The 27,873-nt window shown below is 30.9% G+C and overlaps 3 protein-coding genes across 6 annotated transcripts; 2 read left to right on the top strand and 1 right to left on the bottom strand.

Annotated features, from left to right (window-relative positions):
• Positions 1-16,886: 16,886 nt before the first annotated feature.
• On the bottom strand, positions 16,887-17,870 carry LOC106310558. Its single transcript, XM_013747789.1, has 2 exons — positions 17,615-17,870; positions 16,887-17,323 (listed from the first exon to the last, which is right to left on the bottom strand). Exons 1-2 carry the CDS (start codon positions 17,847-17,849, stop codon positions 16,896-16,898), a joined length of 663 nt encoding a protein of 220 aa, XP_013603243.1. The 5' UTR covers positions 17,850-17,870; the 3' UTR covers positions 16,887-16,895.
• A 2,827-nt stretch (positions 17,871-20,697) lies between these two features.
• Positions 20,698-22,037, top strand: LOC106310083. Of its 2 annotated transcripts, none has more exons than XM_013747286.1 (8): positions 20,698-20,943; positions 21,071-21,182; positions 21,260-21,355; positions 21,451-21,503; positions 21,579-21,627; positions 21,743-21,790; positions 21,872-21,950; positions 22,023-22,037. In XM_013747286.1, exons 1-7 carry the CDS (start codon positions 20,723-20,725, stop codon positions 21,944-21,946), a joined length of 654 nt encoding a protein of 217 aa, XP_013602740.1. In that variant the 5' UTR covers positions 20,698-20,722; the 3' UTR covers positions 21,947-21,950; positions 22,023-22,037. The 2 variants fall into 2 exon arrangements, with proteins under 2 accessions (XP_013602740.1, XP_013602741.1); XM_013747287.1 differs by having other exon boundaries at positions 21,077-21,182.
• A 96-nt stretch (positions 22,038-22,133) lies between these two features.
• Positions 22,134-23,722, top strand: LOC106310082. Of its 3 annotated transcripts, none has more exons than XM_013747284.1 (8): positions 22,134-22,355; positions 22,476-22,535; positions 22,620-22,719; positions 22,799-22,894; positions 22,989-23,041; positions 23,135-23,183; positions 23,272-23,319; positions 23,438-23,722. In XM_013747284.1, exons 1-8 carry the CDS (start codon positions 22,252-22,254, stop codon positions 23,510-23,512), a joined length of 585 nt encoding a protein of 194 aa, XP_013602738.1. In that variant the 5' UTR covers positions 22,134-22,251; the 3' UTR covers positions 23,513-23,722. The 3 variants fall into 3 exon arrangements, with proteins under 3 accessions (XP_013602738.1, XP_013602739.1, XP_013602737.1); XM_013747285.1 differs by having other exon boundaries at positions 22,479-22,535; XM_013747283.1 differs by having other exon boundaries at positions 22,134-22,535; positions 23,438-23,721.
• The last annotated feature ends 4,151 nt before the right edge of the window (positions 23,723-27,873 follow it).

Below are 27,873 nucleotides of genomic sequence, written 5' to 3' on the forward strand. Positions count from 1 at the left end.
CTAGGGTTAGGGTTTAGGGTTTAACCCTAGGGTTTAACCTATATACGTATATATGTATATATAGGGTTAGGGTTTAACCCTAGGGTTAGGGTTTAGGGTTTAACCCTAGGGTTAAGGTTTAGGGTTTAACCCTCGGATTAGGGTTTCGAGTTTAGGTTTTAACCCTAGGTGTAGGGTTTAGGTATGAATATGTTTATGTATATATGAGTATAAATATGTATATGCGTAAATATATAGGGTTTAGGGTTTAGGTTTTAACCCTAGGGTTTAGGATTTAGAGTTTAGGTATATTGGGTTTAACTCTAGGGTTAGGGTTTAGGGTTTAAACCCTAGGGTTAGGGTTTAGGTTAGGGTTTAACCCTAGGGTTAGAGTTTAGGGTTTAACCCTAGGGTTTATGGTTCTGGGTTTACCCCTAGGGTTAGGGTTTAGCTATGAATATAAGTATATATAAATATATGCATATGAGTAATAAATATAATATAAGTATATATAAATATATGCATATGAGTAATAAATATGTATGAATATGCATAAGTATATAGGTTTAGGGTTTGGGTTTTAACCCTAGGTTTAGAGTTTAGGGTTTAGGTATGAATATATGTATATATGTTTATATGTATGTATATGCGTAAGTATATAGGGTTTAGGGTTTAGGTTTTAACCCTAGTGGTTTAGGGTTTGGGTTTTAACCCTAGGGTTTAGGGTTTATGTATGTATATATTTATGTATATGCTTAAATATATAGGGTTTAGAGTTTAGGATTTAATTCTAAGGTTTAGGGTTTAGGTTTTAATCCTACGGTTTAGGTATGAATATATGTATATGTATATTTATATATGAATATATGCATATGCGGAAGTATATATGTATTTATGCATAAATATATAGGGTTTGGAGTTTTTTTTGGGTTTAAGATTTAAGTTTTAACCATAGGGGGTTTAGGTATGAATATATGTATATGTATATATGTATATATATGCGTAAGTATATAGGGTTTAGGCCAATAAATATGTATGTGTGTATGTAAAATATGCATGGTATATATATATGTATATGCGTCTGAATATATGCTTATATATATGCATAAGTATATATATATGTATATGTGTAAGTATATAAGGTTTATGGTTTAACCCTATCGTTTAGGTGTTTCAACCCTAGGGTTTAATTCTAGAGTTAGGGTTTTAACCCTAGGATTTAGGGTTTACGTATAAATATATGTATATGTATATTTATATATGTATATACGTGTTGCTCAAAAAATATATGTATATGCATAAGTACGTAGAGTTTAGGGTTTAGAGTTATATATATATATATATATGTATATATGTTTTGACCAAATATATATATATGTTTCCGTAAAATATATTTGTATATATATTTGCGTAAGTATATAGGGTTTAGATTTTAGGTTTTAACCCCGGAGGATTTAATCCTACGTTTGGGGTTTAAACCCTATATATATACACCTATATACATATGTATAGGTAAATGTGTATATATATGTATATATGTGTGTAAAAAATATATATATGTATATATATGCATGTATATATAAATGTAAATCTATATGATTATATGTTTATATGTGTAAGTATATATGTATATACATATATACGAGTACATAGGGTTTAACAAATGATTCAAGAAATTATTTATTACTTGATTAATTTTTTTTTTTTGAACAAATACTTGATTAATTAATAATATAAACTTATGTGTGAAAACAAATAAAACATATATTATTGTATTATCGAGATTAAGGGTTTTTCCGGACTATCTCCAAATCAGACAAATATATATTTACATATAATATATAAAATACATAAATTATGGTTAGTTTATATAAAAAAATATTTTATATTGAATTTAAAATGCTCGAACCTTAAAATTAAAGTGGTTGTCTTTTGATTATAAAATATATATATAGGATGAAAAAGATGAAAATTAATAAAAAAGTAATTAAAAGGGCAAATCTCCAAAATAGCACATTTCTAAGTTTATATCACAAAAACAGCACTCAAAAACTAAAATGACCAAAATAGTACATTTCTAAGTTTATCCTTTGAAAATTTTAATTTTTTTATTTTTCAAAATTTGAAATCTTATCCCCAAAACCTCATTTCTCAACTCTAAACCCTAAAACCTAAACTCTAAACCCTAAACCCTAAACCCTAAACTCTAAACCCTAAACACTAAACCCTAAACCCCACCCTTTAACTCTAAACCCTAAGTTTGTGACTTTTGATAAAACATTAAGTGCTATTTTTGTGACTTTTGACCTTTAATGCTAGTCTGGGAACAAAAACTTGATTTAGTGCTATTTTTGTGTTTTTCTCTAATTAAAATTGTAACCTAAATACTTATTTATTTGACATATTTGGATTCTCATGAAAATACATTATTATAATTACTATTGATCTAAACTTATGCATTCATAGTTTTAATTAAAAAATCAACAAATAGTCATTATTTATATATTTTTTCTCTTTTTAATTGGATAATTCCAAATTTATCAAAATTTCACAGTCATTATCATTTTTATTGTTGCTCAAACTGTAAGTTTAATATGTAGATCACTTTATCAGAAATATATGGAAAGTCAAATAGGATGACAAATTGAAAGTGTTCGCTGTAATTAAAAAAACACTAATAATTAATATTTTAATAAAAAATTTAAGTGATACTACAAAACATTACAAAACGTTTCACAAAAAAATTAGTTGTAACAAACTGACGTCTGAGAAGCAAATTGATTTAAGGAAAAATTTAAAGTATAATAACTTTTCTTTTAAAGTATAATAACTTTGTGAAGAATCTGTCTTTCAATCTAGCATTGGTTGAAAAAAATATTCTTTTGAAAATTGAGAAATTGTTGAAAACTCGTGAACGACAAAAAAAAGAATGATTAGTAAGAAGACATAGCCATAGATATTCAGGAGAAATTTTTTTTAATATGTAACAAGTTGTTTATATGTTATCCCAGAGAAAAGATATTTTATATGTTAAGTTAAAGAACTTGTTACCTTTGACAAACTTTAACTTGTTACCTTTGACAAAAAAAAAGAAAGAACTTGTTACATATTAAAGAATTTGTCAAAGAACTTGTTACGTATTAAATTTTCTCCAGAATACTATGGCTATGTATTCTTACTAATCATTCATTTTTTTGTCGTTCACGAGTTTTCAACAATTTCTCAATTTTCAAGAGAACATTTTTTCAACCAATGCTAGATTGAAAGACACATTCGTCACTAAGTTATTATACTTTAAAAGGAAAAAAAAAAATTTCCTTAAATCAATTTGCATCTCAGACATCAGTTTGTTACAACTAATTTTTTGTGAAACATTTTGTAATATTTTGTAGTATCACTCAAAATCTTTATTAAAATATTAATTATTAGTGTTTTCTTAATTGCAACTAACACTTTCTATTTATCATTCATATTTGACTTACCATATATTTCTGATAAAGTGATTTACATATTAAACTTATTGTTTGAACAACACTAAAAATAATAATGACTGTGAAATCTTGATAAATTTGGAATTATGATCCAATTAAAAAATAGAAAACCTATATAAGTAATGACTATTTGTTGATTTTTAAATTGAAACTATAAGGGCATATGTTTAAATCAATAGTAATTATAATAACATATTTTTATGATAATCCAAATATGTCAGATAAATAAGTATTTATGTTACAGTTTTAATTAACTTTTATTAATTTTTGTCTTTATCATCTTTTTTTTGGGCAAACCATCTCAATCATCCTATATCTAATTTATTAAAACTGAAGTACAAATATGAACAAATGTTTAAAATAACCTCTTAATTATATCTAATGCCATTCCTATTCCCATCAATCTTTCATTTCCTAAAATAAAATATTGCAATCATTTTAAAAAGATTTTAATGGTGTCAAACATTAAACCATTTAATATCTTTTGGATTTCATTTCTCCATGTGGTCAAGCCAATAATCAAACCAAAACGTAGATATATCTTTTTTTATTTAGACATCATTTTTCAGTTGAGACCTTGAGATCATTTGGAACGTGTTTAACATTTTGCCATCTTTCCCACTTAGCATAAATGTTTTTAATATAAAACTTAACATATGTACTAATAAATTTTAGTTATATCTGATTGTTATTTATAGATTTATACATCATACATCGATTATTATTTATATAGTTAATGGGTTCGTACGTAAATTTGAGGTCATTGGAAATGGATCATCACAAACCATCCATTTTTTTAGTTAAATACATGTATATATAATTATATAGTTATCAACCACTGTTATTTCTTGGTTTATATATTATACATGTATCAGTTTTTATACATCATACAAGTGTCAGTATTGGTATTTATATACTATTGTTTATACGGTCAAGTATATTAGTGTAAAAACACTAAAAATTCATTTATGATGCACTAATTAAATATTTTAAATTGAAATATAAATAATATCACATTTACACTAGAGTTAATGGCAAATTGGCTAGAAATAATCATTAATCTTGGATTCTTGATCAACGTTTAATGAACGAACAAAATCTATATTATTCCACCAAATTAGCATATCTAATATATAAGTGAATAAAAAATAAAAATATCTCAATAATAATTTTGAAAAACATATAATATAAGAGATTTTGTTTAATTATTTTTTAGGAGATAAATAAAGGTTTCATATTTAAATAAACACAATCTTCATATCTTATCATTTTTTATTATTACTCATAAATTTCTTTTATTTTAAGACTTTAAACTAATTATGTTTTGTGTAAATGCTGCAAATGTTATAAGTTTATACTGGGTATATAAAACAAATTTTCATCCATATAAAAGTGAATAATATATTATATTACTTTTCTATAAAATCTGTATATTTTTAAAATATGATTTTGCTTACTTGAATATCCAAAAGACATAAAAACAACCAATACTATGTAATTATTTAGAAACAATTAAAACTATAATCAATCTTAAATTTTGATTATAAAAAATGAAAACACCCGTGCGTCTCAAAGTCTAGTATATATTTTATAATCAAAAGACAACCGCTTTAAATTTAAGGTTAGCATTTTAAATTCAATATAAAATTTCTTTTTTATATATGTATTTTATATATTATATGTAAATATATTTGTCCGATCCGGAGGTTGCCCGGAAAAACCACTAGTCTCGATAATACAATGATATGTTTTATTTGTTTTTACACATAAGTTTATATTATTAATTAATCAAGTAATAGATAATTTCCTTTTAAAAGTTTGAAAAGAAAAAAACGGTTCCTAAAAAAGAGAGTGGAGAATGTACCTCTCACCAAAAGGAACATTTGCCAAACAATACAGACTCGCCATTCCTCATCATCTGGTTCTCGTCTTCATCCTTGCCACACTCTGTGAAAGAAACATTTAAATAGTCAAACAAAAGTCAACCCCTGTCCAAAACCTGATTCAGATTCTTTTGTTTATTTTCTGATGAAAATTTGATGCTTACGTAATGATTCTCGATGAACTGCTCCAATTCGAATCGGCGACTAGGGGTTGTGGCGTTTAGACCGCCGCCGATGCAAACGGTTTCTCCACCGCTCGAGAGAAAGACCTCAAAAAGAAATTTCTTCCTTGGACAGTCAAAATCGACTTGATGGACCCACAAGACGGACAGCTCCGAGAAGTAGAGAATGGAGCTCACTGCCTCCGACGGATCTAGAAGCTTGGAACGGAAAGCGAGGTAGCTGAGCTGAGAAGAACCAGAGGAAGACTTGAAGCTCAACCTCACCGTTCAGCTTCATCTCCTCGCCGCAGGTCCCAGCTTCATCCGCCAGCAGATCTGGCCGGGAAAAGGCTTCGAGGCCAGAAAAGCTCCCAAGAGCAAACAATGTCGGAGATGAGAAGCTAATGATGAAGAAGAGCAAAAAAAAATAAGATAAGAGAAGTGACCCGCCACCGGCGGCGGAGAGCTGCTGGTGACGGTGAACGGAAGGTGCAAATCTCTTTTGGTTTTGGTTTTTTCGAGAGAGCGAGAGAGAATTTGACCAAATTAAATAAAAAATGGACAAGTAGCCGTTACAAACGGAGTGGGTCCTTGCCTCCAAAAGGTTTACGGATTAAAGGAGAAAGTTAATGTCAAAAGTAAGATTTTCACTTTACTTCACTCCACAGTCCACACAGTTGTATTGTCGTACCTAATTAATTAGTCATCTCAGTGAGTGAATCAATCTCTCGTTACAAGTTTTGTATGTAAAGACTGCTGGATCTTTGACGACCATTTCTAGTTTCATAACCTAGTTCTTGTCATAGTTGTTGGGGTTAGTAGGCCTGGGCACGGATCGGATATCCGGGTTTTTGAATTTTTGTATAATTATACAATTTGTATTACTAAAACTTTCAAAAATTTCTACAATTTTTTAAAAATTTAAATATCTAATCGTAAGAACATTAGTTTCTTATATATCTACAAATTTTATAAATATTGTTTAGGCTAATTTTTTGATAATTATACAATTTTATATCATTTTATTAGTTTTATACAAATTGATTTAATATATATCAAATCTATATTAAATATTAGTAAGAAAATAGTAAAATCTATGATATTTAATAAAATTTATTTTTAAATATAAGTTAGATTTAAAAATTTTCTTACTGCACATGGTGCAGAAAAACACCTAGCTTGGTTATATTTTAAGAGTATCGCTGCTGCAGGCTGCAAACCTCTTCTTTTAAGAAAAGTATTGCTGTTTGATTTGGATCTTTGGACATATTGTTGATTCCCGTTTGAACTTAATTAATCATAAGATCGTAACCCCGAAAAAAATAGATCGGTTAGGTCATATTCTGGTAGCATGGAGTTTGGTAATAACAATGTGGTAAAGATCATATTGGTGAGCTTTAAGTTTTCTTAAAATGGTTAATCGTATATAGGACGACTACTTAGACATATAAATCCTCCCTTTCATGATATTAGAAAACTGGATGTTGTTTACAGCGATAATTGTAAAACATGTAATTATAATCTTCATGTTTGAGATGTTAACTATCATTTGTTAAATTGCCAGTCACTCGTAGATGGTTTGGCCTAGGCGAGCTGTAACATTTTGTTTTGTTTTTTTTGTCTGCGCAAGGAATAAAAAAGCTCTAAAATGGGGACGAAATTGAAAAAGGCCTTAAGTTGGGAGATAGACAACCTCTCTGAAAGGACCGATGTGATGAAGTCGGATACCTTCTCAAGCGGCGGCTGCAATTGGTAAACTAAAAGGGGGGGGGATCCTTCTTGTGGTTGCATGGTGTCTATATCTAAAATTTTGATGTTTTCTCTTAGGTTTCTTGGCGTTTGTGCTCGTGATCACCTGTGTATGTACCTGAAAGATGTGGATACTCATAAATTGAGTTCTGGATGGAAAAGGAGAGTTAGCTTTTGCTTCGTTTTGTTGAATCAATCCGGCAAAGAGCTTTTTAGATCACCTGGTAGTGATGAGCTTCATTATATATGTTGCATTTATTTTTTTTTAGACGAAGGCAGACGCAGATTGTTCTGCGCTGAGGCCCCAACCTGGGGTTTACCTACGACGTTTCCTTTGACGAAGCTCCAAGAAAAGAGGCTTCTGGAGAAAAACAAACTAACCATTGAAGTCTACATGAAAGTATTTGAAGTTGTTCATGCAGGAAAATCAACCGAGAATGATGTTTTAGATTACAATGGTTTCCATATTTTTGCTTCTCAAGAAAGCTGAATGAGGTTTCCTCTTTCTTATTTAAACTAACAATTCCAGCATGGGTAGTTTGTTAATAATGTTTATTTTTGTTATTAATCATTGCTAGGCTGGTCCAGTAAGAGATATCTTTGCACAGCACCCAGACTTTGCGGTAGATGTCATACCAAAAAACCAAGGGGTGAAAACATCATACGTAGAAGGAACACCTTTGTTTCCCTCTGGTAAATACTTCACCAGAATGAATAGGAAACACTCCGTTATCACCCACTTGGTAAACTCATTTCCCTCTCATCTCTCAATTCATAATATATCTAACACTTTCTGAAATGTACAATAGTTGCTCATCAATAATCATATGATTTAATAAAGGTTCAATAAAAGGTTAAATAAATCACAACTTTTTTTATATATGCTAGTGACAAAAACCCTTTAGTTTAGTTGGGTAATATAGAAACCAATAAAAATAAATGTAGGTATTTAATAGGTTGTTTGGAAGTTATGTTTAGTTATTCTCCTTATCTTCTTGTGGCTTGTAGTGTGAGTTATGTTTCTTTACTATTCTGAGAAATTGTATATATAGATTAAATTTACTTATTGATTAACTCTGTTGTGACAATGGGTTACATAGACAAACCATTTCATATGGTTTATGAGAGGGTTTTCTCGGTGTTTTGGATTCTTTTATCAAGTCCTTTTATGGTTAGTTTGTTTTATTACTTTGCAGATAAGAAAATCAATGGCTCAATCATATGATATTACCCAAGTATGATGTATAACATTCTTTTGAAGTTTCTCTCTAGAAGATTTCTGTTTTGTGGCGATTAATGTCTATGTTTAGTGAATCAAAATCATGTATTTGTAAGTTAGATTTCATTGTGTCAAAACTTTAAAGAAGTTGGGAATATTACTGAGGATGACATAACGCATGTCCTTGACGAGAACGAGAATATAGATACCAACAATTCGCTTAAGATAGCATTTTATTAGTTCTTGATCGTTAAGTGCTCGGTAAGTGACATAGATATACAAATGTCAATGATTTGAGGTTTTCTTTTACTTTTATTTTTGGTACAAACTGTATAGAATAATGTTGCAAATGGTGATGACATTCTTTTTTACTTCTTGAGAGAAAAAATAATTATGATGAATAGAAAAGTGATTTGAGAATTAAATGCTTTTTGAACGTGTATGGAACATGCCACACTGAAATCTTCAGTCCGAGGCTCTACCATCTGAGCTATCCCCACTTTTGTCTTACACATCGGTAACAAATTTATTTTTCACTTATTAGCTTGTTCAAATTTGTAATGTTGATGCAAAACAGAGCAAATCTCTGAGGCCGTTTTGTGTGTGTTCCCTGCAAGTTAAAGCTCTCATATCTTCTCCAATAAACTGTTCAGTCTTTCTAATTCCATCTCATTCGAATGAATCTCACCAACGATCCCCTCTGCTTGTGCCATATCAAAGGTTTCTGTTAAAAGTAGACTGATAGATTGAGCAGCTAATTGCTAGATTAGAGTATGGAGTTGTTGTTGTGTCTTATCTCCCTGAGCTGTGAAAGCAAAACCTTCCCACTCAGATAACGTGGAAGGAAACTTTTCAGCATATCAAAACCTTTCTTACGGAACCAAAAACAGATCTCTACTGAAAATAAGCTTATCAAACATAGTTTTTTTATGGCCTTTTTAACAACAAATCAGATTAAGTTTTGCGTGTGAGAGAACATGAAGAAAGTTGATGAGGAGAAGAACCTGGAGAAGGCTGCTTCAGTGCTCTTTCCTGTATAAAACTCCTCATTTGAGCCTAATTGAAAAATTGGAATAAGATCGATCAATCGAACGATAGATTCAGTTCTTTCGAATCAGAGAGAAAGTACCTACCTGTTCATGAAGCTGACGCTGGGATATCTCCGGTGGAGACAATCTGAGCCGTAGATCGAACGGCTGAGTGAGCGTGCGTTGCTGCGCTTCGGCCAAGCTCATCGACGTATTTTTTTGCTGCTCCTCCGATGGGATTCGATCCTTTCATCTCAGTTAAATCATCATGAGCATGTTCCGGCTCGATTGATTTAGTTTCGGTACGAGCTAGATGAGAACACCTAAACCGGACTTGCTGGAAATCAGACCAGCTAACCAAGGAATATGATCGGTACAATTCAAGTACTCCGATTCCACGTTGTTTATTAGTCTCTAAAAACTCATATCCTTTCCCGAAAACTAAACCCATCGACGCCTTTCTTGAGTAAGTCACGCACTTCAAACACGGGTCCAGCAGCATTACCTATAAACGCATTCACCCATCTGAGTCAGTCACGACCATTCCATTCGCTTCTGCAGCTCTGCTCCTCCGAGCTTTTGATTTGCTTCGGGTTGAACATTTGGAACAAATCCCATGTTTCGGTTTAACATCAAAACCGGTTACGGTTTTGTCGGCAGGCCGGTCTGCAATAACCGAACTGTTCAGTATTTTCTTTGCCACTTCAGGATGACACGTCACTATCACCGAGATCAAACGCCATGAGCCGTTTGGCGTTACTCATCTTAGCCACAGCCGCTATGAGCTAATGAGCCATATGGAATATTGACCTTAGGCTCAGAGCCAGCCAGACCTGAATATTCATAATTCCTTCATCCAAAATTCAAACCCTCAACTTTACACTTGATCCTAAAGACTGTTGCCAACTGAACTGAACTATAGGTGTCTTTTTCAAAATGATTGGCCACTAAGACTTAATCTGTTATTTGGCCTTAAGCATGAAGGCTCATGCTTCCCACGAGTGGAACCCCTCTCGGACCGGGAATAAGATTCTTGGTTTTTCGGTTAAAGTAGGGAGTAAACCAACGAGTGTAAATATCTTCCCCAAGCCGTTCCGGGATGATGTGTAAGGTAAACCAAGTGATGGCTATGGGGACAAGGAAAGAAACAAAATGTTCCTGCATGAAAATATTGAAGTTTGATGCAAACCCACAAATTTGGTATTTCAAAGTTATTGGTTCGTGTTCAAACGGGTATATGCTAACAACCTAATATGCACTCGTGGTGATCTATATGCATATGTCATGTTATGTTTGGTACAATGCCACTCGACAAAAAATTTAGTGTAAATAAGTATCTATACTATTAAAGCAGGATCCTATTGTCATAATTACCTTAGGGGCATGTTTCCTTCACTAACATTGCATGTTTCCTTCACTAACATTGCATGTTTCCTTCACTAACATTGCATGTTTCCTTCACTAACATTGCATGTTTCCTTCACTAACATTGCATGTTTCCTTCACTAACATTGCATGTTTCCTTCACTAACATTGCATGTTTCCTTCACTAACATTGCATGTTTCCTTCACTAACATTGCATGTTTCCTTCACTAACATTGCATGTTTCCTTCACTAACATTGCATGTTTCCTTCACTAACATTGCATGTTTCCTTCACTAACATTGCATGTTTCCTTCACTAACATTGCATGTTTCCTTCACTAACATTGCATGTTTCCTTCACTAACATTGCATGTTTCCTTCACTAACATTGCATGTTTCCTTCACTAACATTGCATGTTTCCTTCACTAACATTGCATGTTTCATTAAGGGCAATTAAGTAATATTAATAACAAATCTATATTGGGTCATTATTTTTGGATCCAGCCCAAATCAAATCTCTCTTGGGCCATTTGGGCCTATTAAAAAATCAGATTCAATTCTCACCTTTTTTTTTCCTTTGGACCATTGAGTCCAAGTTCAAATAATTTTTTTTCAACTATTCTTAATTATTATTTTTTTCTTTTCTTAATATAATTTAAGCATTCATAAAAATAATTGAATTTTTTTATTGAAAAGTATAAATCTTTATTAAAAGTATATAATTTTTTAATTAAAATATTAACCCCATAATAAAATTAATTTATCAGAGTTATACCAACTTAATTCATTAAAAAAATAAAGTTTAATTTTTTTAATATAAATAGTCATTTAAAATGAAATACGATAAATAAAGATAAAATTTTTAAGTCTTTTATAAAATAAAACACAAATATATGAAAATGTGACATTTACTAAATATTTGTCAATTGAAAAAAAAAACAAAAATAAACCCGCGCTTTGAAAGCGCGGGTCAAAATCTAGTTGAAGATTATACTTGCATCTGTCTGATTCAAACAATTGTTAGAAAACAGTACTATGTATCTTTTAATGGTGGTCAGCTTTTAAATTTATTATAATTGTTTTTAATTGAGTAGTATCATATTTCTTATAATTTTCTAAGGAAACGCATACGTAGACAATTTGTATATATTGTTTTTTTTATAAAATCATGCTTTATATATGGTAATGTGTAATAAAAAGTGAGTATACTGTATATGCATCTTAATAAAGTAAACCGCATATCTTGCTTAGCTAAGACTATCTCCAACTCACCTTTATTTTCTATCTTTATAATTTCTTCTAAAACAAATAATCTACTTTATTTTCATCTTTATAATTTATTCTAAAACAAATAATCTATATTATAGAGATTGATCTGTTCCAATGTATACTTTCTCTATAATAAAATTCTTCGGTTTACAGAAGATAATATAGAGATGTGCTATTTTTACCTCTAAATGTAGAGATGTGTTATTTTTACCTCTAAATATAGAGGCTAAAGTAACATTCTTCTATACTTTCTTTTAGAATAGATAAACTCTATTACGTTAATATCTATACCATAATTACTATAATTTTCAAAGATGCCATTTTTCTGATGAGACTCCTCCTTACAAGTTGGGAACTGTATGACTTTCCGCCAGCAAATTGCTCTGACCTTTCCTTTGAATCTATCTCTTTTATGTACAGTTTCCAACACTGCAGCTCAGATATGCTAATATATTATTTAGAATAGATTGTTAATTTACCAAAACCATAATATAGCAACTAGTTTATATATATTAAGGTCAACTCCGGATTTTAATGGGTTTGATTCAATAAATACGTACAGTCATAACTTGAAGTAGTATTGTAGTAATTTACTTTTCTATTAGCAGAATCTTTCCTTTGCTTATAAACATTAACGAAGTAGTAACTTTACACGTATTACAGAGGTATCAGCGTGGAAATATCGACGTGTGTGGATGAATGCATGAGGAGGAATCATATAAACAAGTTATGATTATATAATCAATGCATTAAACAAATTTTAAAAGAAAAGTAACTGAGAAAAAACTTTTTTTTTTAGAGAGAAAAAACTTTGTAAACCCACAATGTTCATTTCTGACAAATAAAAACATTACAACGTTCGCTTTTATGATAATTAGTTGTTTTGGATATATAGTTTTCTCTAGACATGTAATAAGAATTTTTTTTATAACATATAATATAGCTAAGAGCATTTCACTATAGTGTTACGTCTTTCTGTCTCTAATCCCCTAAACTATATTTGCGAAATGATTTATACACTTGTCGTCATTACAATCATTCTCGCTGAAAAAAATGACATGACATTTAAAATAGATGACATGGTTTTAGAAAATAGTGACATGCCATCATATTAATTGTGAGATGTAAAATTTTCTTATAAAAATTTAAACTTTTTTGCAGCGATTTTAAATATGGTAATAAAAATAACTCATATATCATCATTAATATCAATTTTCCATATAAATATTTATTTATGGTAAACTATTAAATATATTAATAATTCATATATCACAATTAAAATAATAATATATATATATATATATGTATATATGTATCTCACATTAATAAAAATAAACTAAATAAAGTAACACTAATCCAAAAAAAAATTGATAGTTAAATATTTAAACATTATTTAAATTTATCTGTTCATCTTTATCATTTAAATTAACAAAAATATTTTTCAGTTTAACTAAAAACAAACAAAGTCTCAAATTTATTAGAATTTATATTTATATGTATATATTTAAAATTAGATGGGAAGATATATATATATATATATATTTAAAATAAATAATCATTAAACACAATAATATAATTAAAACTATTTTTATAAAATCTAATTTAAATAATTATACCAAATAAAAAAATAAGATTACAAAAATACGTTTATGATTTTTTATAACTATTGAAGTTAAAATATAAATTAATAATATTGAAATATAAATCAAAATTTTCTTTTGAAATAAAATATGTTATGTTAAAAATTACTATTTCTGCGCATGACGCATGAAAACTCCTAGTTGTATATTAACTAGCTAAATATATTCGTTGGATTCATTTTTTCTGGCACAAGTTGGACTTATAAAGCCAATAACAAATGGGCTCAAACAAAAATTCAACGAGTTGTAGCGAGTGTACAATTGAATCAACTTAAATGTTATAACATAAACCTTTTCTCTTAAATAAAATATTAATATTAAGTTTGATTAAGACATTAAACTGACACCAAAAAGACCAACTACCAAGTTTGATTAAAAGAAAACAACTTAAATAATCTTAAACTAGTGTTTGCCCGTGCTTGCGAACGGATGTTATTTTATTTTCTTAAAATCAAATCAAGATCCATTATGGTTTTTAGTTGTGTTAGCATATTGTTCTTAGATATTTAATCAAACAAATTGATATTGATTATTTTTTAAAACTGGCCAACCAATTAGACCAATTCAATCGTAACTCCTTTACTTAGCTGAATCCGCGTTGTTACTAAAACGGATTTGTGTTGACCCAATAAAATTACCAAAACTGCTAGAACTGTTACAATAGATGTCCTGATTTTGTTGAAAACCCCGATTTACAAATTCAATTATATTTGAACGATTGTTCTTCTAGTGGTTGTACGTCAAATATTGTTTCTTTACTTTCAATGCATATTTGATTTAGCTGAGTTTATTATAAGAATATATATAATTATAGATAAAACGGCGAAGAAAAACTTGTTATGTATAAAAATAAAATGTTAGAAAAATTACATGATGTAAGATAAAAATGAGAAGAAGAGAAAACATGAATCGGTAGATAGATGGTCCTTACGGAAAGAAAATATAAAATTAATATTATTTTATTTTTTAATATTCTAATACTATAAATTGTAGAAATGGTAAATAGATCTATAAATGTATATATACATATATCAAATTATTATTATAAAAACCTAGTTTTTTGACGAAAAATTAAAACCTAGTCGAACTTGAAATATTGACGTTTTAATAAAATTATTATTAGAATATTCCAATGAAATTGATATTAATGAAACAAATCTTACTTAATTTAATATAAAATAATGTTTTAGGAAAATTATTATTTGGATATTTCTATGAAAATGATACTAATGAAACAATGCTTATTTAGTTTAATAGAAAATAACAAATTTATTTGGAAGATAATTACATAGAAATAACAAACATCGTACTAGTATCAGCCAAAAATTGCTGAGTATCTTACACAAACTAAACAATTTAAAATTGTTTAACACATATTAAATAAATTTGGATAAAAGTTGCATTAAACTTTAAAATAAAAAATAAAAATAAAAATTGCAGAATATACTAACATATATATATTATAGTAACACTATATTCACATGGATAGTTAATAGTTAATAGTTAATAGTCAATTTAGGAAATGTATTAATAAAATTTAAAAATTGCACGTTTGATAAAGATTTAGGAAATTCATTAGTTAATAGTCAATTTAGGAAATTAATTAATAAAATAAGAAAAGACAAAGAATAATTAAATGTAAGTTTATTAATTATTCCAGCGGCATGAGGTTGTAATTATTGAGGAAAACTCAGAAGTATTTCAAATTTGTACTATTGTTTTAATAGTTTAGATAAAACTCAGCAACAATCGCAACACTTTGCGATACCAAGAGCAACCAAAAGCAGGACCATAAAAATTGAAACACTCACATGAGCTTCGTATCCTACGTAGAAGAAAGCCTCGCCGCAAGCTGCTCCTCCAAGAATGATCCCAATTACTTGAAACGTAGTCTTAATCTATGTGGACTTGAACAGCTTCGATCCCAAGATGCACGCAATGTAGCAGAACACGGTGGGTAGGAAAAAGGCCGATAGCTGCAACTGGAAAGATGAAAGGGTAGAAGGAAACACTCCGTTATCACCCATTTGATAAAGTCATTTCCCTTTCATCTCTCAATACATCAAGTAATCTTGGCTTGCTAGCAATCTTCAGGAAATCAATAAATAAATCCATCATTTAGTTTAGATTGATGATCTTGTGTTAGTAATTGGTTCTTTTTTGTTGTTGCAGCATGTTCCTAATCAGAAAATAAATTAATACATAAAATATATATTACAGCGACTGGACTTTAAATTAAGTTTTCCTAATTCTTTCTCTTAAATATAAAATAAATTTAATGACATGAAAATAACTTAAAAATAAAGCAAAAACAAAGGAAAAAATAGAAGAAAATAAAAATAAAAATAAAAATAAATAATAAATAAATATATATATATATATATATATATATATATAAAACTCAGTAGAGAAGCTAGTTATAAATCCTTGTGTTAAAAATGACAAAATCAGGATTAAGATTTGGAGTTGTTAACTTTCAGTTTGGAAATATAAAAGTCAAATAAAAATATTTGAGTTGGATTCTAATAAAACAGCTACCTTGTTTTTCATGTATGCATCAGCTGATCCCAAGCAAAACTATTTTTCACGTATGCATCAGCTACTGATCTTCGTCGCCGGCGTTGGTGAGTGCTTAGACGCCGGAAAAATCCACTAAGAAGGTGACAAAGCTAGTGAAAATTCGCTGAAAGACGCTAGGAACATGACAAGGGTGTCTTCTTTGTCCTCGAAAATCAAGTTCAAACCTTATCTTTTGCTGTAGGAACCTCCATATCTCTCACAAATTTGTATTGCAATATTTACTGAGTATAACATATATATAGAAGGTGATTAGTGGCGAACGGTTGTAGGGCTGATTAATGTCCTCGGATAACTCACGAGTATAACACATATTTATGTTTAAGCACACCGTTTAACAATTCTACAACAAACTTTTCATTTTTGAAAAAAAAATATTGTAGGACCAAATATCTAAAATTAACAAGAAAATTGGTTCAGTTTGAATATTTGGGTGGAGAATTAGTAGGCACTTAATAGATTTTGATGTTTGAGTTTTCTTTTTTTTTTTTTTGCTTTTTTTTTTGGTTCAAACCAACTTTCATAAACTAAGCTTAGACTCCATCAAAAGAGTAATCGTTCAACATGTAATATAACAGAGCTAGACTAGCTAAAGAAACTGCTGCATCACATGCAAAGCAGGTAACATAAACATAGATATAAGCAAACATAACACACAAGCAACTTAAGAGTGAACCCCTAGTGCTAATCGGTGAGATGACGCCACGGGAATCAGAAGCCACACTCGGTGAGCTGCTACCCGAACATGCTGCCGCAACAAATGCATAGAAAGCAGCAAGAAGCTTGGCTACAAAGGTGATCATGCATCTTTTTGATGAGCCTTGGAATTGTGAGGAGATCCTCAACCATAAAAGGGTGTGGAGTTGCAAGAACCACCACGGACAGACAAACAAGTCTGAAAGTAAAGAGCCAAGGTTGGATTTTTTGAATCCATCTCCTATCTTTCTGAGTAGTAGTATACCTGAAACGTCAGAGAACACTACCAACATACAAAAATATTGTATTGAGGGCAAAGAGAGATTCTGAACAACAACCTCATACTGAGGTAAAAGAACCTCATACTGAGGTAAGGTAAGGCAAACCAAGTGCCTAAACTCTTCATACTGAGTTAAACAATGACTAACAGGAAGCTTAAAATCCTCATACTGAGGTAATTGTTGTGACTGGTTCTTTAAACTGAGGGCAAGCAATCCGAATCTAAGGTAGGTTCCATCCCAATTAGAATCATTTAAACGGATCGCAAAAATCATACCTTTCGAAAATAAGCTCAAGAACATGGAGAAATCGTTTCCCCAGACAAAATCATAGATCCAAGATCTGCAACCGGCAGTAGGGAGAAGCAGATGCCTAACAAGCTTCACTCTAAGAGGTACGAGCAACAAACAGACTGAGCAAGCTGTTATCGTACAATTAAACAGATGAGACCTTGCAGCTGTTAGTGTGAAACAGAGACAAGGGAGAGACGACAGATCTGATTCACCGAACATGTCGGGAGGGTCAGGAGGATCAGGAGGATCAGGAGGGTCGGGGCAGGGATCCCACCAAGCAGGTCTAGAGGAAGAGCATACGGCGGCGGTTCAGGAGGTGGAGGAAGGAGCAACAATGACTCTGAGACTGGAGAAGTCACCGTTAACCCCATGGAAGAAAGAAAGAGGAGGGAGAAAGAAGAGTTTCTCACCGGAAGGCGAGAGGCCAGACCGGCGGCGGCAAATGAATGTCTTCATACTGAGTTAAACAATGACTAACAGGAAGCTTAAAATCCTCATACTGAGGTAATTGTTGTGACTGGTTCTTTAAACTGAGGGCAAGCAATCCGAATCTAAGGTAGGTTCCATCCCAATTAGAATCATTTAAACGGATCGCAAAAACCATACATTTCGAAAATAAGCTCAAGAACATGGAGAAAAATGATGTTTTCCCCAGACAAAATCATAGATCCAAGATCTGCAATCGGCAGTAGGGAGAAGCATATGCCTAACAAGCTTCACTCTAAGAGGTACGAGCAACAAACAGACTGAGTAAGCTGTTATCATACAATTAAACAGATGAGACCTTGCAGCTGTTAGTGTGAAACAGAGACAGGGGAGAGACGACATATCTGATTCACCGAACATGTCGGGAGGGTCAGGAGGATCAGGAGGATCAGGAGGGTCGGGGCAGGGATCCCACCAAGCAGGTCTAGAGGAAGAGCATACGGCGGCGGTTCAGGAGGTGGAGGAAGGAGCAACAATGACTCTGAGACTGGAGAAGTCACCGTTAACCCCATGGAAGAAAGAAAGAGGAGGGAGAAAGAAGAGTTTCTCACCGGAAGGCGAGAGGCCAGACCGGCGGCGGCAAATGAATGTTCAAAACCCTAATCGCCTTGGAGTCTCATGGAGAGAGAACCGACAAAGGATACATTTTTTTTTTTTTGCTATTTTCAAATATTTACACTTGATTAGTTTGAATGTTTTTAGATATTTTTTTATGTTAAATCTAAATATAACTAATATATTAAGTTATATAATTATAATTCAAATACTTTTGGATACCTGAAATATTTGGTTTGGATCGGGTTCGGTTCTGGTTCTTTAGGTATAAAAATTTTGGATACATTCGGATATTTGACAAGTTTCAGTTCATGGTTGATATCACCTTTTAGAATCCGGTTCGGTTCGATTTTTCGGACCCGCATATTTTCCCCAGCCTTATCTTCGCCATACCAATCACGACACAGATGTAATACATCCACCAGTTCACAAAATCAGAACCTCCAAACGAAGAAGAAGGTTACGTTTAACCTCTGCAACCACCACCAAATTTTCTAACTTTTCTCTTAGCTTCCACCACCATATTAGACCAAAAGTCACCACCACGACCGCTCTCTCAAACCATCTCTCCTTCTCGACGTAAAACGCCTTTGAAATTAGGGGAGGGTAGGATAAAAAACAAAGTGGAAGCTGTGTTTTGCGATTCTCGCTGTAGTCTTTTGCGTCATATTGGTGACACTGTTTCTTTACTACTGCGAGAAGTTGGATTTAGTGGATTCAGTATACTTATCTGTAATCTCTGTTGCGACTATTGGATATGGAGGCAAAGCGCTTGAGACGCTTGTTGGGAGGGTTTTTGCTGTGGGTTGGATTCTTGTATCAAGTGTTGCAGTGTCGAGTTTCTCTTACTACTTTGCAGAGATGAGAATATGTGGTTCAGTTATGCAGTTGCATGCGAACATGAGGTATAATGCATTTCAGTTATAAAATCATAAAATATTTTAGCTTTTAAATTATGTGTTTTAGAAAGATATACAAGAAGATATACAAGCAATAATGTCATTCTTTGTTGATTTAAATATGTATACAAATCCTTGTATTTTTGTTGCAGGGACTCAAATTGATTTAAATATTATACTAAGTTTGATTAAGACCAACTACATGATTACTATACACTACTAAGTTTGAATAACTTTTCTCCCAACATACATGTGACGTACATGAAGATAAGATGAAGAAAAATACTACGAGGTGTAGTTGTAATGCTGAAAGTGTAAGAACACTTTGTTCTTCTGTAGAAAACATTTCATATGAACAAATAGAAAACACTACGTGATTATCCACTTGATATAGGCATTTGACTCGTAGGTGAATTTCAACTCTATCTTCCACAACAAATGAGCCCAAAAATAAATAACAAAAAATATTTGCATTAGCATTTATAAGCACACTAATAATCTTACAACTATGAAGAAAATGCTAGATAAATACGAATATCATAAGGTTGGGTATATGCAATTGGCTTCTTCTGATATTCGTTGTGATGAACATATCAAATCTTATCAAAGTTAGAATCAGACGTGATAGAGTACTAAGATTCTCTCATCTCTGAATTCATAATAGATTGTGATGAACATATCAAATCTTTTTGAAATGTACAATAAATGTTCTTCAATGATCATGATACATAGTGAAAATGGAAGTCTTTTGAGCTAATAAGTATGTTATGTTTCAATCCGGCAACCATATTCTATTCATCAGTGTAATGTGTTCAAGCATCGGCGAAACCGAAAAGTAATTTATTCAAAAGATATCAATTATTTTACACTTTGTATTTTAAAAAAGAAAGAAATGCAGTGAGCGTGTACCGAACATGCAACCTTCAAATCTTCAGTTTGAAGTTCTCCCAACTGAGCTATCCTCACTTTAGGCTTCAAGAGGCATGTAAAACTATATTCAATCTAACAATGCGTTTCAATTTTTAACACGAGTCAATGCAAAACAGAGTAAATCTAAGGTCAAGGTCATTTTGTTTGTGTGGTTGTGAAGGTGTTACTTTTTCCAGTACTTTAGAAACATAGAAAAAAAAGGCAAAACAGAGAAACGTTTCAATGTCTGTAACAGTAACTCACATGAACACGATCAATCATGTGTCAAAAACTTGTAAAATTCCCAAACTCCAGTTACCTATTTGCTTCAATCGCAGATTAGCTTTCTCTTCTCCTCGTAAACTCTATCCGTATCCTCAGTTGCATCCCAAAACCCTAAATGGCTCGTCAAGATTCAATACTCGCAAACGTACCTCTGTTTCCATGGAGTGGCAAGACTGCATGTAACTCTCTCTCTCTCTCTCTCTCTCTCTCTTTTCTCTGCTTCAGTTCCACGTTCCTCCTGATCATTTCGATCCTTTAACGGATCATCTCCATAAAACTCACAATAGTGCTTTGTTTGCTTTGGAGATTTAGAGTGAAGATGAAAGTAGATGTTCCAGCGTCAGTAGCGTATAACTTCTATTTGTACTTGGATCCTGAATCTTTCCCTAAATTGATGCCTTTCATTTCATCTGTAGAGGTACTTTTTATGTCCCATCAACTCGCAGTTTCAACTTTCAGAGCTTTAATGCTTTAGAGATTTTACTTTGTGGTTAGGTGTTAAAGGACAAGCCTGATATATCACGTTGGTCACTTAACTACTCTGCTTTTGGCCAAGACATCAAGTATTCTTGGCTTGCTCGCAATCTTCAGGCAAATCAATAAATAATAAATCCATCACTCAGTTTATATTGATGATGCTTTTGGGTTTCTTGTAAGTAATTGTTTTTGTTTTTTTGTTGTTGCAGCCTGTTCCTAATCAGAAAATCCATTGGAGATCTGTTGAAGGTCTTCCTAATAAGTAATATCAAGTTTCTTCTCTTCTCTCTTTATACATGAGACTCTGAGACTAACATTTTGAATTTAACCAATGCAGAGGCAGCGTTAGGTTCTTCCCTAAAGGTCCTTCATCTTGCATTGTACAAGTAAACCACACTCCATTTCGGCTTTTACAACATCTCTAGATATCTACTTCTTGAATAGTTATCTCATGCGTATCCTTTGTTTTTTTTTTTTTTTGCATGTTGGTCATCTTCTTAGCTGACCGTATCATATGAAGTCTCTGCGCTTTTAACCCCTGTTGCATCTGTGAGTAACCGACTGTTTTCACCTTCAAATCTCTATGTGAGCAGACTGTTTTTCTTATTCATCTTTTTGCCTCAATGTCAGGGGCTCCGGCCTTATTTTGAAAGCTTGCTTAGAGGTGGACTTGAAAGATTTGCAACCTTGGCTAAAACCACTTAAGAAGGTCAGCTTTATATTTTAAAATATTATTAAAAAAATTTTATACTAATTAACAATCTTTCTTCTCTCATAACAGAATATCCAAGAAAACTAACAAAACAAGAAACTTAGTCACACAAACAGAGTTTTTCTTTTCTTTTTAATTTTAGCTTATTTGTCTAAACACGCCAACACACTTTGCGTGGAGTGTAATAACATTTAAACTAAGAGACAGCGAGATTGGTCTTGAAAAGTCTCTTCATAAAATGTATGAGTACCCATTTGATTAAGGTTCCAAATCTCTTTCTCTCTTAAGATCAACAAAGATGTCATCAATAGCTTCTGGTACAGTTCCAACCACCAAATCCGTTGCATGTTTCAGAAAGTCTGCAAGTTCTTCATCTTTGCTTCATCGATCTTCTTCTTCTCGGTTCATGCCAACTTCCTTATCACCTATTTATGCAAAACTCATAAACTCTAACAATAGTTCCTCAGTTTCTTCATCATCTTCCTCCTCACCTCCTGAACCCTTAAGACCCGTTATGCGCAGCAGAGAAGCTGATCGACTTGAAGAAGAAAGACTCCGCCAAGTACACTGGCAAGACGTCGCGTAAGTTTATTAAGGGAGCAAAAACTTGATACTTAGTGTCTAGAGAGATTCGGTTGTAAAAATTATTTGGTCTGGATGAAACAGGGTAAAGATGGTAGTGGACGCACCAGCTTCCGTGGCTTACAAGTTATACGCAGATCGTGACTTATTCCCTAAGTGGATGCCATTTTTGTCATCAGTTGAGGTAAACCTTACTCTGAAACGGAGTCTATAAGCTTTAATTCTTGCTCACCTGACTTAAATATTTTATTTGCGTCTCTTAGGCAGTGGAGGGTAGTCCTGATTTATCCCGGTATTTGGTAAAATTCAATTCTTTTGGACAAAATGTTGAATATCATTTTCTCGCCAAAAATTTGCAGGTATTAAATTAATATCCACCAATCCGATTATATTATTTTTGTTCATTAGAAATTCGAACTAAATATTATTTATTCTTGCAATCTCTCTCTACAGCCAATTCCAGACAGAAAGCTGCACTGGAGATCTATAGAAGGCTTTGCAAATAGGTGAACTCAAATTTGGTTTATACAAAAATAACCATCTTTTCAATTTTTCTTATTGATTTTGAAAAAAATGTATGTTCTGTATTTATAAAACAGAGGCAGTGTTCGATTTTTCCCTAGAGGCCCTTCCTTGTGCTTAGTAGAGGTTAGTAGTATCTCGTCACCATTTTTCTCACTTTCAATACATATGTGATCAATTTTAGTTTCATTTATTCATTACTTTTCTTTGTCAGATTAATTTTTCATTCGAAGTTCCACATGCTTTAGCTCCAGTTGCATTTGTAAGGCTATTTCTCCATATAGTGGATGATTATAGTTTTTTCGTAAATAATTTACGTGTGTATTTCTTGTTAACATTTTGTCTCATTATCTTTTTTTTTTATGTTTCAAAAATTACAGTTAATGAAACCGTTTATGGAGAAGCTTATTCGTGGAGGATTGGAACGTTTTGCTGCCTTCGTGAAGACCTCTTAAGGCAGAAATGAAGAATACTTCATTTGCCTTCGTCCAAATAAATTATTCTTCATGCAGTTATTTTTTCTTGTTTCGTAAGATGTCCAAACATGGAATGTTGTTACTTGTTAATTTACTGATGAAAAGTAAATATTCTAAAGTAATTAAGACATGTTTCTTTCAAGATTATACGCTTGCTGTGTGACAAAGCTATTTATTATTTAAAGCAATTATTCGCTGCATTATAATTGACTACTAGATTAAGATTCGCGCCTTACGCGGGATAAACATTATATATATAAATTATTTTATGTATTATATGTTCTTACATATTATGAAATAATAAATATATATTGAATAATTAAAAGTGAGCAACTATTACATATATAATTAAATTGGTGCGAACGTATAAATCAATTTTATGAATCCAAACAATTTAAAAAAAAAAAATTTGATAGGATATGTAATTAAATTTAAATGATATTAACATACATAATATATTTTTAATATTAATGTCTATTAAATGATGATTTCTACTCATTTGTTTTTTTGATCATGTGTATCTTTAACAGCAAAAACATTAAATTATTGATAACAAAATTTTCATTGTACGGTTAATAATTTTAGTAATTTATAATTTAAAAAAATTAATCAATGTTAGTTCAAAAATTTTATCAAAACAGTTTTATTCAAAGTAAATTTTTAAGTTAAAATGTTTATTTATTAAATATGGTTTATAGTTTAATTTAGAATGATATATATACATATATATATATATTTAAATCTTAATGATTAATTAAATTATACTTTTATTTATATGATTTTGTAATCATTTGTATTTTGTCATAACAAAAATTTTAAACCATGGGTCGCAAAATTTGAATGTGAGACTTTTAACATTTTTAGTAATTTATAGTCGTTTTTTTAAAATTTAAAATATGACATATACAGAAAAATATATATTTTTATAATATGGTTATTGTGAACTTTTTAAATTATTTAAATAGTTTAAAATTAAACAAATTTGATAGAAGATACATTTTTTTTATCAGATCTTTATTATTCAAAATCATTAATTGTCATATATACTTTAGCCACATTAGGCAATTCCGTAATCTTTATTTAAGGAAATAATAAATGACATTAATAATAAATTTATGGTTAGTTTAATAAAAAAACTTATTATATAATTAGATGAACTAACATATTTCTCTAATAATTCTAAGAATCATCCTAGTGATGACACGTGTCTACAAAAAGAAGTTGTAATGTTTCACAAATAATATATAGGGGATTTGGTTTCGTAATTTTAGAAAATAATAATGGTGATGTTCAATAGATGTAATAAGTCTTTTTTAAAACACAGTTTGTTCTCAAGTAATATGTTTTTCTTTTTAGAACAAGTAATATGTTTTTTTTTTGAACTGAACAAGTAATATGTTTCTTAGTTTTTTTTTTTAGTGTTAGTTGCGGTAAATAAGATAGCCATGTGTATGCATTGTTATCAATTTTTTATCATGTTCCCATATCATTCCCAATAGAATGCCGCTCAAATTTAACCACACCTTTGTTATCTTTTTGCTAAAGACCGTCCTAAACAACAACAACAACAAAAAACTGAATAGTTCTTGATAGAAGAAGAAGAGTCTCAACTCTCGGAGCATCTGAGAAGTGGAAGAAACAGTACTTGGGTGGGGTAAACTCATGCGGACAAGTCTCCTTTAATTAGGCTTGGGAATATGAGTTTTTACCCGCAAGGTCCGGCCCGTTTGACCCGCCGTGGAGCGGATGCAGGTCGAACAATTTAGAAAAATCTATTCGCGGGTGCGGGTGCGGGTTATGAGCATTTTATGCAGGGCGGGTGCGGATAGGTAGATTTTGAAACGCAAGTACCCGTCAACCCGCATTTTAAATTTTTTTTTTTAAAATATATATATTTTTTTGTAAAAATGTATTTTTTTTTGTAAAAATACATATTTTTAAAGAAAATATGGGAATTTTAAAAAATAATAAAAAAATATTTTAAAATATTTAAAATTTTAATTATAAATATATTATTTATATTATATTTTACAAAAATTAAATTAAATAAATATTTTTTTAAAATAAAAATATAATCTGCGGGTTCCGTGGGTTACCCGCAAAATTAAGCGGGGCGAGTGCGGGTACAAATTTATTTGTTCGCGGGTTGTGCGGATCTGATTTTTTGACAAAAAAAAAAAATTTGTAACCCGGGGGTTGGCGGGTCAGCGGGGCGGGTTTGACCCGCAACCCAGCCCGACCTTTAATCATTTCGAATTTAGCCGACATCTCTACTCTTGTGTATACATATTTTCCCGTTCGTTTATACCGTTGGAATGTTTCATATGGATATATTATTCGTTTAACTAAGTTTTTTTTTGACAAATTATTTGTTTAACTAAGTTGGTAGTTCTTTGTGTATCTTTTGTTGGATGCAAGACTCATTGCATTTTTTAACAAAAAACCTACGTGTATTAATGTATTATTAGTTCTCTTTCTAGAAACATATTGCTAGCTATAAAGATGAAAATTAGTGGATAAATATTAAAAGATGGAGCAAAGTATGGACTATGGAGACGTGCACTGGAAATGAAGCAAAGTGTACATCTACCAAATCCTCTAGATTGAGGGCAGAAGTTTGAAGAGCCAGTCTCCTATTCACAATCACACTATATACACACATGTGTATATATTGTATCTTTATATTATTCTATTTTACACACGCACAATGTTATACATATACATATTTGTGTATCTTTGTAATGAAGAAGCAGGCAACATCTTTCATACTCTTAAAGTAGACGTGGACATGTTAATGTCTCATTGCCTATAGGTATTTTTAAGCACCTAACAGCCTCTTGCCTTATATTGACCAACTTGTTCATATCAGTCTCCATCCTTTATCTTCCATTTTCAGCATGCTATTTCACAAATGTGACAAAAAGAAAAGAAAAGAAAATGCAATATTCAGAAAATATATATTAACATATGTATATGCTTATTTTGCTAAAAATCAATTTCAATATTAACAGGGTTAGAAATTTTAAAATATATAATATTTTGTTGAAAGTAAATGTATTTTATAAAATTTTGGATCACCTCTAGTCTAAGTAAAAATAAAAGGTATTAGCCTATCATGTTTGATTTATTGTTATTATAAAAATACTCATAATTATATATAACTATAAGTAAATTAACTAAACATAATCTTACATTTTCTTATTTAATATTAGAGAAACTTTAAATTACATATACAGATAACATATATTTTTGTATTTTAATTTTATTATTTAAAAAAAAAAAAAAAATTAAAATACAAAAATATATATGACTGATAATTGGAAAATTGTTCTGTCTTCTAACTTCTCTTTTTGTATACACTACCTATTTTTTTGTTATTTATATTCGAGATATATATATACACACACAATTAAATTATTATATATTATACAGTGTATACACACATGCAGTTTGATTATTATATAACATACACACATTCACACAATTTAATTATGATGCTTAACCTTATGTTTATAAAGTACCCGTCCTTAACCTACACAATTGTTTTTGCAAGTTCATTAGCTTTAGTATGTCGTATTATAGCCGCCATTTTTGCGTGGAGGATGATGAGGTCACAAGATGCATGTATAATTATAATTTAAAAAAAAAACAAACTTATAATTTATAAAAAAATAATTTTTTTTATAAAATTTGTTTTATAAGAAGTTATAGCACATAAAATATTTATAAAATATATAAACTAGAGCACATAGTTATTAACACTGAATGCAATGGATTAAAAATGCATAAATATTAGTGTTACTATAATCCATTGCATTCAGTGTTACTATAATTATGTGCTAAAAAGCATAAATATTAGAATTTTGTTCCTAAGAAAAGTGGAAGAAGATGAGATGAGACCAAACATAATTGAGTTCCACCGAAAAGTGTAAAGAGGGGCGGTGAAATTCTCAAATATGATCAAACAATTGTGTTTCTGAGTATGCAATCAATGATGGTTGGTCGGTCATACAAATATATATTTATATTCTTGGTAATTCAGTAAATTATTCACATATTAAAAAGAATCATTTGTACCTCACCTTTTCTATAATATTAAATACATGAAAAAGAATTGGGCCACTGAAGAAGCCGAAAGAGGTTAGATATAACCCACTCGCGGCCATTCTCTTCTTGTTTTCTCTTTAATAAAAAACTGAAACTATGTATATAACTATATTTTATCATAACAAATGTATTTAACCTTTTCTCAATTATCTTCAGTGGAGAATAATTCTTTTTACATGTTATATGTTTCGTCGTGTATTGAATAAACTGTCCCAAACTATAATTTATATACA

Source organism: Brassica oleracea, chromosome C8, assembly GCF_000695525.1.
Source record: "Brassica oleracea var. oleracea cultivar TO1000 chromosome C8, BOL, whole genome shotgun sequence".
NCBI classification, from domain to species: domain Eukaryota; kingdom Viridiplantae; phylum Streptophyta; class Magnoliopsida; order Brassicales; family Brassicaceae; genus Brassica; species Brassica oleracea.

Bases quoted from the DNA above. Each gene is read 5' to 3' on its own strand.
- LOC106310558 (XM_013747789.1), bottom strand. From the start codon at position 17,849: ATGTTCGGTGAATCAGATCTGTCGTCTCTCCCTTGTCTCTGTTTCACA. The intron at 17,324-17,614 runs GTATGATTTTTG...CTGACGTTTCAG, and splicing joins CTTGAGCTTATTTTCGAAAG to GTATACTACTACTCAGAAAG.
- LOC106310083 (XM_013747286.1), top strand. From the start codon at position 20,723: ATGTCTGTAACAGTAACTCACATGAACACGATCAATCATGTGTCAAAA. The intron at 21,504-21,578 runs GTAATATCAAGT...TAACCAATGCAG, and splicing joins GTTGAAGGTCTTCCTAATAA to AGGCAGCGTTAGGTTCTTCC. The intron at 21,791-21,871 runs GTGAGTAACCGA...CCTCAATGTCAG, and splicing joins TTTTAACCCCTGTTGCATCT to GGGCTCCGGCCTTATTTTGA.
- LOC106310082 (XM_013747283.1), top strand. From the start codon at position 22,252: ATGTCATCAATAGCTTCTGGTACAGTTCCAACCACCAAATCCGTTGCA. The intron at 23,042-23,134 runs GTGAACTCAAAT...TTTATAAAACAG, and splicing joins ATAGAAGGCTTTGCAAATAG to AGGCAGTGTTCGATTTTTCC. The intron at 23,184-23,271 runs GTTAGTAGTATC...TTTCTTTGTCAG, and splicing joins CTTCCTTGTGCTTAGTAGAG to ATTAATTTTTCATTCGAAGT.